Source organism: Haliaeetus leucocephalus, unplaced genomic scaffold (genome assembly GCF_000737465.1).
Source record: "Haliaeetus leucocephalus isolate CR32 unplaced genomic scaffold, Haliaeetus_leucocephalus-4.0 Scaffold228, whole genome shotgun sequence".
NCBI classification, from domain to species: domain Eukaryota; kingdom Metazoa; phylum Chordata; class Aves; order Accipitriformes; family Accipitridae; genus Haliaeetus; species Haliaeetus leucocephalus.
The window spans coordinates 23,166,029-23,184,794 of NW_010972664.1; the positions used below are offsets into that span (position 1 = coordinate 23,166,029).

At 42.2% G+C, this 18,766-nt stretch overlaps 1 protein-coding gene across 1 annotated transcript in view; it reads left to right on the plus strand.

Annotated features, from left to right (window-relative positions):
* Nucleotides 1-18,766, plus strand: part of CASR (calcium-sensing receptor) — a 40,962-nt gene that overhangs the window by 15,421 nt on the left and 6,775 nt on the right. Inside the window, exon 4 of the mRNA XM_010567518.1 lies at nt 16,610-16,840. Coding sequence (XP_010565820.1) covers nt 16,610-16,840 — 231 coding nt within the window. The remainder of the gene's footprint in view (nt 1-16,609; nt 16,841-18,766) is intronic.

Here is an 18,766-nt window from a genome sequence, read left to right on the forward strand (position 1 = left end):
ATGTATATGCCTGCAGCTGTCATGTTTTAAGAATCTACCCTGCTGCAAGGCAGAAGATAACCCAGGTGCACACCTTTGCAATATGCCTGCAAAGAGCAGATAGTATTCTCTGCACATGCCATTGTTGTGTCCTGCACAATATTGATCAAGATCAGATTAATTACTTCTTTTTGCAGTGATTTGTTCAGGTAACAAAAAGGTGCAGGGCAATCCAGAACAAAATGTATAAGCAATTTCTGTCACATTTGGAGAAGGCAAAATTTTACACAAAGCACTAAGGTTTAAAGTGCATGACTGCAAATAGTACAACACAAAGAATCTTCTTAAAGGACTCTGTCACCTCTGATTATCAGACGCCCATTCTCTTCTGATGGTGGGCTGTGATATTTTTAGGAGACTGTATTGAGTAGGGCTAATTCTGTGGGTTGCTCTGGTTCATGGACTGGCCTCCCCCAAATACAGGCTCTCCCCTAAGCTATAGAATAGCAGTGGAAAGGTATGGCAAGAGGTGGGACATGGGGTCAGGGCTCCTTTACTGATGCTGCCTCTTTGTCAAAATTCCCTGCATCTTTGGCCTGTTTCTCCATAACAGTTCAAACAGTCTGCTTTTGAAGCCCTTTTTTCTTAATATTTTCCTTGATAATATTTCCCAGGTCCCTCAGGTTCCTTCATTTTCTTGGTCTCTGCTCACGTGGCTATTCCCATGGTCACTTCTAACAGCAAGTCCATCTGTTCTTTTTTCAGTTCCTCTCTGAGCAAAGATTTATAACCCTTTGGGGCATTTACAGGAGCCTCTCTGGTGTCTCTGTCTCCTTTCAAACACTGGATGGTCCTGCAAAAAATAAGGGGAAAACTAGTAGGGGATCCTAATCTGTCCTTCAGAGCAAGTATTTACTACTTCATATTCTTTCTGCATGAGAAGAGGAAAAACCTGTCTTTTCTTCATAGTTCACACTGTTCTTCTGCCCATTCATTTGGCTTCTTGATGATTGCCAACAAGCAGCTGATGGACCTCTCTTTCTGTCTCACAGTGAAAGCATTGTAATTAAATAGGGAAGATAGGCTCTCGTGGATTTGCGATGGCAAAGGTGTGCAGTCACAGAGTCATGGAGCAGAGCATCCTTAGGTGGACTCCCAGACGATTTGCAGGTTGTGGTTACACTGGAGGCTGTGAACTTTGGCAGGTTCGTGAGTGAAAAATGAGGTAGCTCTTCTAGGCACCAAGGCAAAGCATGCTGCACAGGCTGAAAAATGTGTTCCTGTAATGATTAGCAGGTTAAAGACGTGCTCATGTAAATTATTCTATGCCTAGAAATCTGATTGACCTCAGACTTAGTGAAAAGCTGCCATATGCTGTTCCACAAAATAAAAGCAAATACAGATTGGCTTCACCTAGCAACACCTAAAGACTTATATTATACCTGTGTACCTCCCAGCCAACAGTTCCTTCCTCTGTGCTGGTGATATGCATTATGAAGAGGTAAATATGGATTGGTGCCTTCTTCAACTCTACATTTAGGTTTGTCTGGCTGGCTGGCAATTGATTCTGCAAGGCTTTAAAGAAGTGAATGATGCCTTAGATGACATACGTCTCTCCAGACCTTTGAGCCTAATGGCTTATCTAATCAATTTTGTGTCTGTTGAACTATATAGGCCTGTCTGAACAATTAAAATAGTGTATGGAAAGAAGCTGCTTTGTGCATAGAGAACAAAACAGTATCAGAACAGGTATTAACTGAGGCTGGTGTGAAAATTAGTCATTTGGGAAGAATTGCAATGAAGACAGAGGAAGCTGCTGAATATCAGGCAACTGCAAAACCTCACCTAGTCAGCATTACAGATACACTGGAGATATATTTGTTATGAACAGAAAGCAAGCATTTCACCAGTGTGCCTTCATTGTGGGAGACCAAACTGAGAGGCAGACAACTTGATTCACACACAGAAGTGTGGGGGTCAATAGAGCAAACACAGCTTTTTCCCTACAAGGGCAAAAACAGATGATCACTTACTCATCAGTTTGGAGATAACAACTTGCCATCAGCTGAGAACATCACTTGTGAGCTCTTCAACTAAGCAGACAATAAATGGAGTATTATTTAGATGTCTCTGCAGCTAAAAGGAGAAAGACTTAACTGGACCTTACTAAAGCAGGGGTCAGGCCTGTAATGTCACCAGTAGAAAATACGCCAGGGAAACCATCGCCCCGACAGGGTTGCTAGAAGAAGGGTAGATGAACTGCATGAAGCAAATACACAACCTCTGTGTCGTGAAGTAAGGAGTTGTGGTTATTAATTACTTAGTAGAAAATGGCTGAGATTCTTCTGAGTCAGGGTAGTACACACTGCCTGAGGACAAAAAATGCAGTATTCCTGCCCACACCCAAACGTGTTGAATTTTTCATAAAAGTAATTTTTAATATAGTCACTTATGTGCTGCATTACAACAAAAGCTGTATTTGAAAAGAAGCCCTTTCTAATATTTATGAAGCTCATTTGTACCTTTGTCACTTGGGGAAAATACAGTTTTGCAGCCTATATTGGACATGGGAATTTTAGGGAAGGCTCCATGAGATGCTCACATAATGTCTCTGTCTGTAGCGACTTCAGATAATAATTATCCCTTGAATTACCAAGACATCAGTATCTTTTACTAAGACACAGCATGTCTTTGTTACATAATAGGGTGTAAAGTTTCTTCTAGGACTGACCTTTCCTGATGCTATTCACAAATGGAGCTGGTGGCAAAGGGCACCTTGAGAACCCCCTAAAGGCACTCAGAAAGTGATGTGAGGAAACAAGTGGGTTTATCAAAAATTCAGTTTCATGTCATAATCATTCCTCTGACTTGCCTGAATTCCATCTACCCCAAGGTAGGTCTGAAGCTAAATTCAAAGGCATGATAATTGCAGCATAGTTTATTATTTCTTTTCTTTTTGGGTGGTCAGGCATCTTCACAGATGCTTTACTAACCAGCCACATAGTTTTATCCCCAAAGTGAACTTTCATGCACTATGAAGGACTAGTGTTGCTCCACACAGTGGGTGAAGTTTGGAGGAAGGAGAACAAATCACCTTTTATGTCATATAAAGGACCCTTTTGCCTTGTAGGTTTAAAAGAGTGATCTTCTCACGGAACCAGATGCAATACTTTGCTCAGAAAGGACTTTTACCTGTGTCTCTAGGAGAAATTACATGAAGGTTATTTAGGAACTGTAGAAATCAAAGCCTTGACATGACATTTTTTTGCTGGCCAAGACTTATATTGATAAAGGAAATGGAAAAAAAAATGGTTTAAGCTGGTAGTCAAGTGAAACATGTGCCCAAGCACAGTAACAGGGCTTCTACTGGGACTTTAGTTGACCATTGATGGCACCTATGACTGTGCTTGCAACAGATGCCCATTCTAAATGTCTGAATCAGTTGCGTGAGTTCAGTCAACTCAGTGTGACTACAGGAAACTTTAGGGGTCTTTTTTTTTTTTTAATGGATAGTAGTTCTTGAATAGATTATAAATAACCATTGAACTCAGGTTTGACGAATGACCATTGTTTTGTTAAAAGAAATGACAGCAAGTATGCACTATCTGTTGGTTCTCATTCTGACAGAGAGAGGCAGCTTACCCAAGCACTGAGGTAATTCATCCTATAGTTCCAGATAGGAAAGAATTTACAGTCAAAAGCTATGACTCCTTCCTGGTCTAGAGAAAGGCACAGTTTTTCAAATCAATATCAGCAGTGTTCTGTGCAGGACGCAGTTTCAAACCTTGTTGGGACTTTGAAGAGGCTGATCCATAAAGGGCTGTTAGAAGAAAGTGACAGCAAATGGGTGCAGAGAGACACATATACAGATTTGTTCACTGCACAGCTGGGTAGAGACAGCATTAAACACCTCCCGGAAAAGACTTTTCAATCAGATTTTGATTATGCAAGGCATTATATGTGAATTATGCTACTTGAAAACACTGTAGGATAACCACTGGCTCTATTATTATCATTAATAGGTGGACAATTAATTATATATTATTTAGTATTAAATTTAGACTTAAATTAATAAAAAGAGCCCTATCTGAAGCTTTTTGATACTTCACCACAGCAGTTATTGTGCAGTATGATGACCTCCCAAGAGCATTAAAACATCGTTTACTCAGTCAGGACTTCTGCCAATAGATCCTTCATCATTAGTACACACAGCACCCTGGGCCATTGTACCCAGTGGATTTCTCCATATTATATGTTACAAGTGAAAAACAAAGCAATTAGAGCATTAAGTCTAGATTAGGTGGCCATAATGGTTCTTTCATACCATGGCTGTAGGTAAAGACAGCAGCATACAGAGTGCAGTACAAAATACCATCTAATAGCACTGACAATTAGCTCTCACTGTACTTGTACTGTTGCCTTTGTCTGTCCAGAGACCATCTCTCTCCACAAAACCTTAATAGGAACCTAAAAATGTTCAAATGGAGTCACTTGCCAAATGATCATGCAGTTTGAAATCCTTTGTATAATAAACTATGTAAATTTATGCCACATTCAGGAAAGTAATTTCAATCCAGCTAAGGGATGCTTCACATTGGATGTAAAGCCCAGGTATTTCATTTCTGAAAGTCTGTGTTTGCCAGTCAAACTTGTGTTTAGCCAGATTTATTTCCCCCAAAGACATGCTGACTAGTAGACCTTTCTTTTATTAGTATGATCCATGGCAGGTCACATCTCTTGTCACAGATCGTGTCTTATTTCTAGTTGGGATTTAACTGACCTTTAGTTTCATTGGTCCTGACTTGGCCTTGCTCTATTAGATTTAAAAGTCCAGATGAAGTACTCATTATTTTTCTCCATGCAGTATTCCTGCACATTGATCAAATTATTCCTCAGTCTTATCTTGATAATTTAAAAGAGTGGGGTTTTAGTCATAAGATATGTTTTCTGCTTTATTTCTGTATCTTGTCCATTCACTCATCGTTCTTTTTGCCATATATTCAGTATTGCTTTAACAGCCTCAGCACAGCCAAACAGTGAAAAAAAAAATTCCCACATTTACATGCTCTTATTATTTCTTCATTTATACATGCACAAGTTACATTAGCCTTCCTTGCCACAGCATAAAATTGAAAGGTCCTATTGAGTTGCCAGTAATACTTTGCAGGATGTGGTACCTTTTTTGTGCCTGTGGCTTGAATTTCTTATGCCTTGATGCATAAGTCTGAATTTCACTGTATTAAACACAGATGTTTGAGAGCAATCTGGGGGAAATGCTTTGGCTTGATTATTATTATTTAGCATTGCCTTAATCCATGCATTTTCTGCAAATTTTCCCAGCAGCACTTTTCTATTTTCTGCCAGAGTATTGATGAACATATTGGGTAACAGTGAGTTGTTTACTGAGGCTGGAGGAATTCACCATGAACTGATGATCTCTCTCTGTTGAGATGTGTTTTTACAAATCTGTTCAGCAATTCTTGATCCATGAACAGATGCTTTACATTAAACGTAAAGCTCAGATATTTCACTCCTAAAGGGGTGTGTTTGTCAGCCAAACTTGGATTTAACAAGATCCGTATTCCTCAAAGCCTTATTGACTGGCAGCAATTATGTTTCTGTCCTATAATTTTGTATTAATTGATCCTCAGCCCAAAACTCTTGTTTTTCCTGGGATTGATGTCAGACTAACCAGCCTGTGGTTGCAGAGGATATCCCTCTGCCTTTTACGGTATTGTCTTTGCTTGGCAGCTCTTGCAGCCCATTGGAGGCTGACTCTGGAGTGGCCCACCGAGCAGAAATACAAGCCTCTGTAAGAGGTCTGAGCTCTGATTCATGCCCAGCATGGACTGACACAGAGGGAAACTTCAGGCACACTGTTGGGAGTGCATTATACGTGCACGTGTACCAGAAAGGTGGATGGAGATTGCTGTGGAATAATATTAGATAGCATATTGACTTTGTCATTCAAAGCCAGTGGCATTTTTATATGTATGTCATAAACCTACTGTATTAGCGCTCTTTTTATTGCTCGTGGAGTGCTGTGATGAACTGTCTGGTTCTGTCAGCCTTTTAGATCCAATTTAAATTGCTCAGGCTGTTCTCTAATCTCTTTTTAAGGACCTTCTACCTCTGTTAATGTCACATGGTTTCAAAACAAGTGCCCTTGGGATAAGAATGTCCAGGGTTTTTTTTCTGATAGCAAGGGCAATAACATATCATTCATTTAGCTTTCCTCTCTCTCCTCCTTAGCTGTCTCTTTAGCTTTCCATCCTCTTTAGCAGTCTCTTACAGCCTTATGTGATGAGGATCTGGCATATATGACACCTTTCAATTTTAATATGTTCAAGAAATTTCTTAATAGGTTGCCTGGTGATTTTTTTTCTTCTTTGTTCTCCAGGTTTTTTTATGTTCTACTTTCTGTTAATATAATACTTGTGTTTCACAGCCTTGTTTGAATTGTCTGTGTTGGATTAGTGCTTTTAGAGCACACCATAATAAATACTGTTGTTTGAGCTTTATTTGTATGATGAGGATAGTAACGTATCATTACCCCTTAATTAATGAGCTTTTATTTTAATGAACACAGCCAAAATTTCTGAACTGATAATGGGTTTATCGTGCAGGCGGTACAGTCATTCAGTCCTTTCCTCTACCTTGTCCATGGATTTTCTCTGTTCTGTTGGGTACAGAGACCTTCGTCATCATTGGCCTACACTTGTACATCACTGGGGCAGAGACCAGTCAGAAGCCTCCTTGATTTTGTAGAGCATTATATTCCACATCTAGGGATCCTCCACAGACATTATTTTTCATTTCGCTACCATGATTTTTGTCCTGATTGTTAATTGTTAATTGAATTGCCTGATTGTTAATTGAATTGCCCCCTGTTGTTAATTGAAACAACACTGTCCAAACAAGCATTTTGACAGACTCAAACTAAGTGTTTCCCCTTTTTCCCATTAAAAAAAGTAATTACAATTAAAAATGGAACTGTGACTTGAAGGTCACATTTTTAAGTTTGACTTTAAAAAACATATTTGCACTGAATTTCAGTTGACTGGATTTCACGTGATGTTTTCCTATGTAAATCTTTGGTTTCAGAAAATCCTATAGTTGGGATGTATGCAGAGGATGTTCCCACTCTGTTTATTTCCTCAGATATCATGTGGATCCAGGCAAGGCCAAGCACATGAAAACTTTCTTGCTATATTTTCCAGTCATGTCACACTTAGCAAAATCATTATCCTTTATCACAGCATGCTTAAGTGATGTGCTGTTAGCTTTGCATTAAGCAGTACAGGCTGAGGACTTGCATTTGTAGACAAGTGCACTTAGAACAGCAGGTGTCCACATGGCCAGCATGAGGTTTGGAGGACCTTCAGGAAACAAAATAGCCTGGTCCTATCCCTACTGTGTCCTGTGACCTTCTAACTGATAGTTACATCAGTCTGGAAAACCAGCCATGCAATGCCAAAATACTGTGAGATCATCTCTTGATGCCTTCGGGAACCTCTGTGACTCAGCAGACAGGTCTTTCTGAAGCATTTTAGACACAGTTTTGTAATGGCATTCAGGCATCTGCAAACACCAGCAAATTTTCTAATGTATCTCAGTTAGACCTGACTTGTGCAGCCTCTGTTGTGAAATCCACTAGGCTTATGGTTTTGAGTTCTTTCTGGACATCCTTGTAAACATAGTACTGTAGTAAATCTGACCTAAATCAGATTAGTCCTGTTTTATATCAAGTCCCATTTTGAAATGCATGCCTTTAACATTTTTGGTGTAAGTAAGTGACTTGCTCCTACTGTTGTAGCAGCTATTAATTTGTTACTTCTGTCACCTTTCACTGTCAAGAAAGCGTCAAAGCTGCTGCAGTTTTGAATCAGCAAAGAAGTGTCCCTTGGTTGCTGGCTAGAAAACCACATAAGCTAACCCATCAAGCCCAGTTCCAGGCAGCCCAACCAGACCTTGTTGTAGGAAACTCTAAGCTTCATCGGTTTCCAAGCAGACTGAGCACTCACAGCATAGCATGAGACAAAGGAAGCACCAAGTACCTTCCACGGAGCGGTAAGTGAGGTGTTTCCAACACAGCCCATCTGAGTTCCTCCCTCTCCCAATTTCTGCAAATTTCTATTGGAGAGCTTGCTTCTCTCTTATAAAGCAAAAACAAAATGTATGCATGGGTGCCCACGTCAGCACCACTGCTGCCCCTCCTCGAGCAGAGGGCACTGGTCAATGGAAGAGGGGGAGAGATCCATCCCTCAGCTGCCTAGGGATCTCATATCCACAAAGGAAGCAGAACCAAACCAAACCAATTACCAGTTAAAATATGCCAATCAGCACATCCTGTCATGGCAGCTTGATGTCCTGTACTTCTCTGGGGACCTGAATAAACTCAGTCGGCCTTGCAGGGATAGGGATCTTCTTCTGTAAGAATATGTCACCTCTTTCCTGCAAATCACTACATGTGTCACAAACAGTTAAATAATCCCACACTTTAATTTATCTTCAAATGGAAGTCATACGGACTGTCTAAGAGCTATCATCACCACCTCTAGACCTCACTAATCTTCCTTTAATTTTATTCTTCTTTTCTGATCAAGTGACTAGAACTAACTGCATTTTCCGGGGGAAACTGTACCATCAATGTATATATTGGCACCATATTTTCAGTGTCATTTTCTTTCTTACTTTCATATCCTAGTATTTTGTTTACTCTTTCAACTGCATAACGCACAGAATGTTTTTACTGAGCTGCCTACAATAATGAACAAGTCTTTGTCTTGAGTGGTTAGTTAATTTAGTTTCTAAGGAAGATTATGAATAGTTTAAATTATTACTTCTAACATATGGCAAATTCTATTTGTCATACACATTTAGCTTTCAGTCGTGCTGTCCATTGACCTACCTAGCTTTACAAGGATGTCATTCAGTTCTTACCAAAGCATAACAACTTTGAATGTTCTTGAGTTATTCTCAGCCTTTGTACAGCTGTTCTTGAGTCTTGAACTGAACTCTTTCTTTCACCCTGTTTTTCAAGTCACTGACAGATACAGCATTTCACCAGAGCTGATTAGTCCAGAGCTGAGATGTCAACCCCATCTTGTCAGAATTCCTTCGCAGTATTGTGAATGAATCTCTGGCTGACTGTTCCCTCTCTTCAACTCTTTGATGCCAGCTCTTCTTCCAGAGTTTATCTCCCTTTGTTCATCTGCACTGTCACCAACCTGACAGTTTCAATCGTGGCGTACAGCCCAGACCTTGTACAGCTAGGTGGTGACTAGTCTGCGTTATTTTAGCATGAAGCACCCAGTATCCCAACTACAGACCAGGCACTTCTTGTGCATGGGGCCAGACACATGTAACAGAAAGACATCCCATTTTTTTGTGAGGTGTTTACAGTGAGAATCCCAGCTCTGTTCTGGGTCCCTTTCAACTTCTCCACCTGGGTTACCCTTATAGTGATAAACAGTATTAATAGTCACTTCTTCAGAGCAGAAAACCAATAGAAACCAGGCAGCTTAGGTGGAATGTCACAGGTGGTGTACAGTAATGAATCACATCTTCCACTGGCTGAAGAACTCTGTTAACTTCTGAATGGCCCTCAGAAAAAGGCAAGATTAACAGTGTTGGCATGGCCTGGTATCTTGATTTTAAAAAAACATCAGCACTACATGTTGTCCCTGTTGGTGCACAATGGGCAGCAGGGGAGAAGGAGAGATTATAGAGGGGAAGGAGAGTTCAGCTCCTGCCAGCAAGAAGAATGCTTTGGGCAGAAGAGCTGGGTGCAATTCATCTTCCCCCATCTCAGGCTTCTGGAAACAAGTATTACTGACTCAAAGAGCTAGGGCCAGCACCTTCCTGCCTGCTCAGGTGCTTTGTGTCAGAACTGGTTGATACTGTGATGACAGCACTGCCTTTGGGAGAGCCTAAGAGTTGGCCCTACATAAAAAACAGAACAAGATAATCCAAAGTAGAGAATGCAGCAGGAATTAAACAATTATATAGGCAGTAAAAAATAAAGCTTTGCTAGCATGTAAATAAAGATTGACACATAGATAGATGGAAATAAAAGGAAGGGGAAAAAAAGAGCATATTGCCTCAGGGAACATTTCTCTTAAAATATTTTACAAGTGGCTCTTTCAGAACTGGCATGGGCGTATTTCTTCCTGATACCTGACCACTGACAGAAACCAAATCCCATATGCCATGACCACTGGGCTAATGTGACAGCTGAGCTCTCAAGCCCTTACTCCTATTACAGCATTATGAACATATCTTCTCTGGGTGCTTGATTATGAATCCGAAACAAGAGGGGAGAATGAGCTGTCAGCAATGCAGAATGAAAGGGAGGACTTGCCATCTTCAGTACAGTTGCCAGCTTTTCATCTTCGCATTGAGCCATGAAGTGGAATTGTTCACTGCTTGCAGCATGGGCACCCTACCAAAGCAAAGAGAAAAACATTTGGTACCCATCGGTCCAGAACTGTTTTACAGGCCTGGATATAGCTAGGTAGACAGAAATTAAAACTCAGTGTGGGAAAATGTATGTTAACTGTCAAGACAGGATTCCTTGCAACTGCATGTTAGGAGGGGGAATCGTTTGTCTTTTATGGGGACAGACACCTATAATGTGCCCGGGTTCACTTCCCTTGCAGGACCGTTTGACCTAGTGAGGAAACATGTTAGAAAGAAACTGCAGAAGGAAGCCAAGAGTATTAAACCCTTGCCGGTATATGGAGACTAGTTAAGGAACGGTCACAATTGAGACAGAGTAAATGACAACCCATAGCAGATCTGGATACTGATGTTTATTTAAGAATTAACAAGGCTAGAGCTTTTAACCTGCTTGGTATCTTGCACACTCACTTGCTTTGCCCACAGCATTACGTTCACTAGGTCTCACCTTCCCTTCCCAGCAGGGACATTGTGGGTGGTCTGACGGTGTGGAAGTCGTCAGTTTGTGCTGTGCAGCTCCTCACAGTTAACTGGTCTCGAGCATTACTGGCCAAGGTCACTGGGCATCCCCTGACATTCGTCTGCACACATGTCCTTCATCTCCAGGATCCTTCCCCACTTCCAGTGTTTTTCATCCAGACATGATCTTCGCCTTCTTCCTTTTAGCCCTCAGCCCTAGGTTTTGGTTGAGATCAGCCTCCTAACTGGTGGCTCTGTCTCACATCTTGTTACTACTAATTGGAGGATTCAGAACGTGTCATTTTTGTTTAGTCCAGCTACTATCAAAATGTACAACTAGTATACACTGCTTGCAGCTACCTTGTGCCCCAGAGTACAAAAGTTCAGCTTTGGACATTCATGCACACACACAATTACCTGCTGCCTGACAGCATTTACAGTTTAAGTGGGTTTTTTTGCCTGCCACCAGCCCTAATACTAGTGACACAAAGTAAGTGTCTACTGCAGATACAGAGAAGGTGGAGAAAGGCTAAGGAAGCCGGCAAGGCAAAACAAAGGTATTAAGCGGTGTTTATTAAAAGCAACACGGCATCCTTCAAATAGCTGAGTTATGTCCAGTGAGTAAAATTGGAAGGACTATAAACTCTGGCAGGTTAAATGTAAAAATAAAACAAGGCAGGCCAAAAACCAGAATGAGGAACAGGCTGTAAATGGGGTAAAATCTCATAAATCCTTTTTTAAACACTTCAGCAGTAGGTCTGTCTGCTGAGCCATAGATTATCACTGCAAAAGACAAGGTAAGGCCATGGCAGAAGTGTGCTCTTTATGGACAAACTTGAGAAGGTTCCTGAGTTTATTTATTTATGGGTGACTTGTACAGGATCTGTCTGATTGAAGTGACTGTAGAAGAAGCTATGGGACACAAGAGCAAAACAAACCTTAATACTTTGGTGCAAGTGAATGATGTGCGCCCAGGAGGTCTGCCAGACCTCACAGATGAAGTAGCTGAAGTGCTGGCTACGGGGACAAACCCCTTACTTGAAACAATCTTAGGCCCTGAGGCCTAAAAAATTGACAGATGTGACATCAATTTTCTAAAAGGGTTCTGGAGGAGATCCAAAGAACTGGCAGAGCCTGACTGAGCCCATTATTAGAAACTGTAGTAAAAAAAAAAAAAAAAAAGAATGAAAAATAAAATATGCTGAGGAGGAGACACCATGACTTTTGTAAAGAGAAGCCCTACCTCACAAACCTCCTGAAGTTCTTTAAAGGCATTGGGATGTATGTGGATAAGGGAGCTCCTATTCATAGAGTATGCTCAGGCTTCTAAAAGGTTTCTGGTAGTCTGTCACCAAATTCAGTTCTCTCATGGAGGAACAGTTTGTTGAAAGACAGTCAGCAGAGGATAAAAATAAATGGTGAGTTCTGACTAATCACAAATAGGATCTTCAGGCTCAAGCAGGTCCTTGGGTGGACTCCTCAGCTCTGGCTGAGTAGTAGTCAAAGAAGCAAATGCACTGCTAAGAATAGTCACACTGGAAAAGGGACAGAGAGGTAAACGGAGTGCCCTGGGGCCACTTCAGTAATGCTTGGTGCATTTCACTTCAATATCATGTGCAGATCTCAGAAGTGAAGAAGAAGACTGGGAAAGTTTGGAGAAGGGTTAATGGAGCAGCTTCTGTACAAGAAGCAGCAAAGTCGAATAGGGCTCATCAGCCTGGGAAAGAGGTGGCTGAAGAGAGATCTAACAAAGGTTTGTAAAATCCTGAGAGGCATGGAAAAGGTGACTAGCAAATGACTGTTCTTTGTCTTTTCCAAAATAAGCAGGAAGGTCATCCAAAGAGATTAGTAGCTGCTCTGTTCCAACAGGCAAAAAGAGGCTCTTTTCTCATAAAATATAGAACTCCTTGCCGTAGGAGGCTGTGGATGTGAAAAGCTCGCACAGGTGCAGAACACAAATGTGCAACGTCATGGAAGAAAAGCCCACCACAGGTTATCAAGTACAAAGACCTTTGGCCCAGGAAGTCACTGAGCTGCAAAATGTGTGAGAGTATTCTGGGGAAGTATCACGTCCCTTTCTACTCTTGTGTAGGCATTTGCTGTTGGCCACAGTCAGAAACAGCTCCTGGGGAGATGGGCTGCTGGTCTGACCTAATACAACTGTATTTATGTTATGGTTTTATGATCCTTCCACAAGACTGGAAACCGCATGACCCAGAATATCTAGCCTGGATAAAGCAAGGGATGCTACGTGGCTGGGAATGGCCTTACCAGGAATAATGGGAGGGTGAACTAGAGGGCAGCTTGCAAGTCCTTTCTGATAGTAGGTGTTTTAATTAAAAGCCATTGCAATTAAATGTGGAGCCTGTGACAGAGGGAAAAAAAAGAAGGAAAAATTACAGAAACATCTGAAGACAGCAGCTTGCACAATGCTTTCCCCGCAGGCTTCCACCAGCTGCTGACGGTGTATTCAAGCCATGAGGTCAACACTTCTTTCGTAAACTCTTGGCTCCAGGATATGATACACGCACCCCTGACACGTGTTCTTGCCCTCACTGAAGCAGGGTCTTTCAAGTTTTTGTGGATTGAGTCCTGGGTATTTATGTTTCTATCTTTAGTTACAAAACACAGTGACACATTTTTAACTGTAAAGCCTTTAGCTAATCATTGATAGACTGGTGCCTATAAAAGAGTGCTGTAGTTATTCAGAGTCTACAACTTCCTCTTTTAAAAGTGCTTATATATTCCTTGACTGTTTAAACCATATTTTCATCCTGTAGAGAGCAGAACTTGTGTGATATACAGAGATCATCCTGGGATTTTCTTACCGTCTAAAACAGGAACATGTCCTAGTAGTCATTCAGTTACCATTTCACAAGCTGCCCCTCAGAAATTTAGACCTGAAAGCAAACTTCAGTATTTGCTGGAAAGAGGAACCAGGTATTGTTACTCCTGTTGTTCCTGTTGCCCTCCATTTGGGATTTTAAATAGGGCATGTGTCTTTCCTGCATGAACTGATACGCCTGGGCTCTCCCAGCTATGGCTGCGTAGCTGAAGCTGCTATTCTGTGCCTGGGGAAAGTCAACATTAAGTGCAGATCAGTGCTTTTACATGAATATTTACCCACCAGATCAAGATATCAGCTTGTACATGAAATGGTTTATAACCTGAATCCTCAGATGTAGTGTGTATGTGACCAAAGGAAACATGCTGCTAAACTAATCCTACAAACACCCTCCAGTAGCCAGGGGTATATATTACTTTCTAAGAAGCCTAATGTCAGGAGGTAAGGCAAAGGAATAGATTAATTGAGGTGAATGTTATGAAATTAAACAAAAAAAAATTGCATCCAGGGGATCCAGAGGTTTCTCCACTGTTCATCTCACTGACTGTAAGACCACCCAGCCTCCTGCTGCTGCAGCTGGCCGGGAGAGGCAGGACTTGAACTGAAGAATCTTCAATATGGCTCTTGCAAGATTGTCTCCTAATGTGTGTAGTAACGGTAATCAAAAGAAGTGCAAGGTCTGCCCCTCCTGTCTATATGGTCAACCCAGCAGTGATACCCAGTCAGAATATCCTAGTGTTGTTCAGCAGAGTGCTATAGTGCTGCATGAGAATCCAATACTGCGTTGGAGTGAGAAGAAACATGACATTCAGCCTAACATAATGACTCAAATCTGTTCTGGACATCAAAGCTGCAGGTGTCACCCTGTGATAGGTCCTAGAGTCTGCAGAGGAACGCAGGTTCCCTGCTTCGGACCTACAGTGCTGACAGACAAGGTTCCTGCTAATGCATCCAGGACTGCAGCCCCACTGCAGATGAGGCCAAAGTGAGCTGATGCAGTGCAGACATCACTGTGGATCTGCAGACCCTGTGTCACCCATTCTGACTGCAGAGCTCCTTCTGCTCTCTTCTTACAGGTCTCTGATGGAGCTGGGCAAGTAGTATCTTCCTGGGTGCCCCTCAGGGACGAGAGGGAGGAGAGGGGAGCAGTCTCCTCTTTTCTTTCCTACAGCAGGCAATGCCCCAGCGCTCCACAGCAAAGTGCCAGAGCAGAGCACCTTCTTTCGCCATGTCCATCAGAGCGGGTGAGGTCTTCAGGGACAGGTCCTGTCTCTTCAGCGAGATCATTTCAACTGCACATCTTATGGGGGAGCTGGTCTACAGAGGAGGGCCAGCAGGGATGAGAAAGACAGAAAAAAATCCTGCCTCTGCCATTGCACCCATTATTCAAAGACTGAATACTGTGGCAACATTTTTATGTACTTCCATCAACATCACACAAAGCTGAAAAGGTGTTGCCAGCCACATCCTGCATAGTACTACTATGGTTTTTCCAGATTCTCTCAGGCTGGCATTGATATAGGCAGTGAGAGGAGGGTATCTCTGTAGCTCTGGGGATTTTAGCTTGAGATAGGAGGATCCCAAAGGGAAACAGAGAAAAATGAGGCAATTTAGCAAAACTGACAAGGATTAATGAAGTGATTCTGTTCCCCTGTCCCTGCGTTTCCAGATGAAAAGGCTTCATCAAAACAATATTGTCTGTTCTATGTCTATGGGGTGATGAGGGCCCTGCCTGCCCAGACAAATTGATTTCTTTTTTTTTTTCTTACATTTTGCCATCCAGGATTGTATGTTTGGGCACTCGCAGGTGAGAGAGAGAGGACTGGGTTTACAAGCTGTTGCAGGCACTAGAACCACAGCAGCAACTATGCTGCAGTGGTCTAGGGACAGCTGACAGCCAGGTGCCCTCAGAGACACCTCAGCTTTCCATAGATGAGCTCTGCAGAGAAACTAAGAACATCCATTAAATGGGGAGGGAGGGGGGAAATCTGATAAGCGCATAAACCAGCAACTGACTTTTGAAGACAAATATGATGTGGATGAATTGTATCACAGTTGCCAGTACAGGCTTGCTTTCATGCAGCAGTTTCTTTGGTCTACCTGTCAGGCTATCTAGATCATGAATTTTGCAACTGCAGTTGTCCCTGGGATTAACTGCTCTTGTCCACAGCATATAACATTTTAAGGCATGAGGTGAAAATTACAGGAGTCAACATGTGGGGACAGGCAGCATGTGAAACTATGCAACCAGGAGACAGGAGCCAAAAAACAAGTGGTATGAATTCTCCAGGCCTGCCATGTGGCGAACAAGCTTGATTTGTTGTTTTTTTACTGAAGTGCATTGGGCTTGGGGTTTTTCAGTCAAAAGTCAAGTATGAATTGTTTCTCCCACCTTCCCGTTTCTGAGTGATTGATCATTCAGAGATGAGCAATGCCAAGTGAGAGCATTTATGCAGAGTGGTTGCAGGAGAAGGGTGAGAGGGACGCGTGGGTGACTGAAACACTTCAGTGGCTGCTGCCACTTCTCTGCCCCTGACAAAGAGCTACAGGCTTGCAGAGGTGGCTCAGAGGGACTGAAGAGGAATGCTACATGGCTGATGGGGTAGCAACTGGTAAGTGTTACAGATGGGTGCTGACCACGCTGAGGGCCATACCTTGTGCTGTCTACAAGGTTTGTACAGGCTCTGTGTGTGCGTGTGCTGCCTGTGAGAGAAAGCCTGCTACTGCTGTGATTAATTGATTTTTAAGAGATTAAGGACTGTAGTAAAGTGACTATTTCCAGTTCTGTCCCCATAGCAGATGTGTGCTGTGGAAGGGTTGTGACACACAGGCTTTCATGGTCTCTCTCTCTCTCTCTCTCTCTAGGTTCTCAAGCATCTGCGACACTTAAATTTCACCAATAACATGGGGGAGCAAGTGGATTTTGATGAGTTTGGGGACCTGGTAGGAAATTACTCAATAATCAATTGGCATCTCTCTCCGGAGGATGGCTCAGTTGTCTTTGAAGAGGTCGGGCACTACAACGTCTATGCCAAGAAAGGGGAGCGGCTCTTTATCAATGAAAACAAGATCCTGTGGAGTGGATTCTCTAAGGAGGTAAGTGCTTAAATCCTCACAGCAACGTTTCCCAAGTTTCTGCAAGCTGAAATTTGAACTAACCCTGCACACTCCTTGTATTATGGCTCCGTGTCTCATTGAAAGATCCATTCATCTTACTGTATACATGGTCTCTGCTATAGTCTTTCACATCCTTGTTACACACTACTGGAAGTAACGGGCAGCTGCTTCTCCCCTCCTATACATTTGATGAGCCTGGGTATTAATGGTTTAAAAAATGCCTTTTTTTCTGGCCCAAGTAGATAGCTTGGAATTTTGCAATGCTGTTTCCAAAAGGATGAGAAATTCATTACGCAAATCTGGTTGTTGACTGAGTCAAAGTTTCCTGAGCTCAGCAGTTTCGTTGCTGAAAACAGTAATCTCTTCCACTCTCAATATTTCTGTATCAAGAAGAGTCTCTTCCTGCTCCTAGTTAAATTCACAACTCTTTCTGCTGGCTTTACCCTCCAAGTCCCAGAGCCTTCCTCACACCCTTGCCCTGCAAACCAAACAGAATAAGCCCTGTCAATCTTCCCAGGTTAACTTGGACATGGTGCTCAAATAGCAGGAGATGCCGGTACCTGCTACGTTTTTTTAATCTACCAGAAGATGCTTGTGCAGTCTCAAAAGTACATGATGTAGGTATTGACTTTAGTCAGGCCTAAGTCCTTCTCCACTTTCTTGCATATGTTAGATCATTTCAGCATAACTGTATCATCACTAGCAGCCAGGGCTAGGTCTCCCCTGCATGATGGGAACATGGTGCAGAGATCTCCAGACAAGAGCCAGGAGAGCTGCCATCATGGCCAGCAGCCCACTCCAGCCTAGACAGAAATCCCAGCTCCCAGAGGGCATCCTGAGTGGGCATCTGGCTTGTGGCCTGGGAGCATTAGTTTAGAAAAGTTACTGACAGGCCCTGCTGCAATGTTTAGATGCGTTAAATCAGCACCTGCTTAATGAACAAGGCAATTCAGTTCCAGGTGATTATTCACGTTGCCTGACAGATCACGTAACTGCTTCTGCAGTAGCTACACTTACCTAATATATTTACACCACCAGTTAAGCCTTACCTTTACTCCAGATACCCCAGCTTCACTTATGGTTTAAATCCAGAACTCTCTAAAGGAGGCATGGGTCAGGCAGAGCACATTACTACAGAAATACTGAGCTCAGGCTTTTCTAAGCCCAGCTGGAGTCTCTGAGCACAAACCACAAGTGGAATTAAAAACCCCTGATTTTCTAAACCCTCATTCTGATCATTGCAAATGCCACTAGCACCTTTTCCAACAGTTAGGATTTTACTGTTTTTTACTTAAACTATGTAATTGTGTTCTCTCAGTCTAAATTCCTCTAACAGGGCAATATTTATCTTCATTCTCCATCCTAAACTGTTAAAAACGCGACTGGATGTTGACGACTGTCATGCCAGAGCATGTAAATTGTGTGCCAGCAGAGGGGTTTGTGATCTCTATGTCTGCTGCAGCTTTTTTTCCAGTTTATAGAGTTTGCATTTCTTCCAGATAAAATGCTCTGCTCAAAGAGAGTAGCCAGTACTTCACTCTCTGAAGCCTTCTGTGCCCGCCATCCTCAAAAAAAGATTAAACGTAGTTAATTTTAACACAGGAACTTCAGCATTGGCCAGACTTGCAATAGAACAACTTAAAAAGTAGGTAAGATAGATAGATTCATTTTGGCAGAACTTGATGAAATTCCCCACAGAATACTTAAGAAGGCAGCCAAAGCAATCTCAAAAGTATTAGCAATTTGTCTTTGAGAAATGTGGAGGATGGGTGATGTCTCAAAGGATTAGAGGAGGGTAATCGTAATACCTGATTTTAGAAGCAGATATAGGAGAGCCAAGGAAATTACACACAGTGGAGCTGAGCTTCAGTAACCTAAAAGACTTGATAAAAAAAATTATTGAAC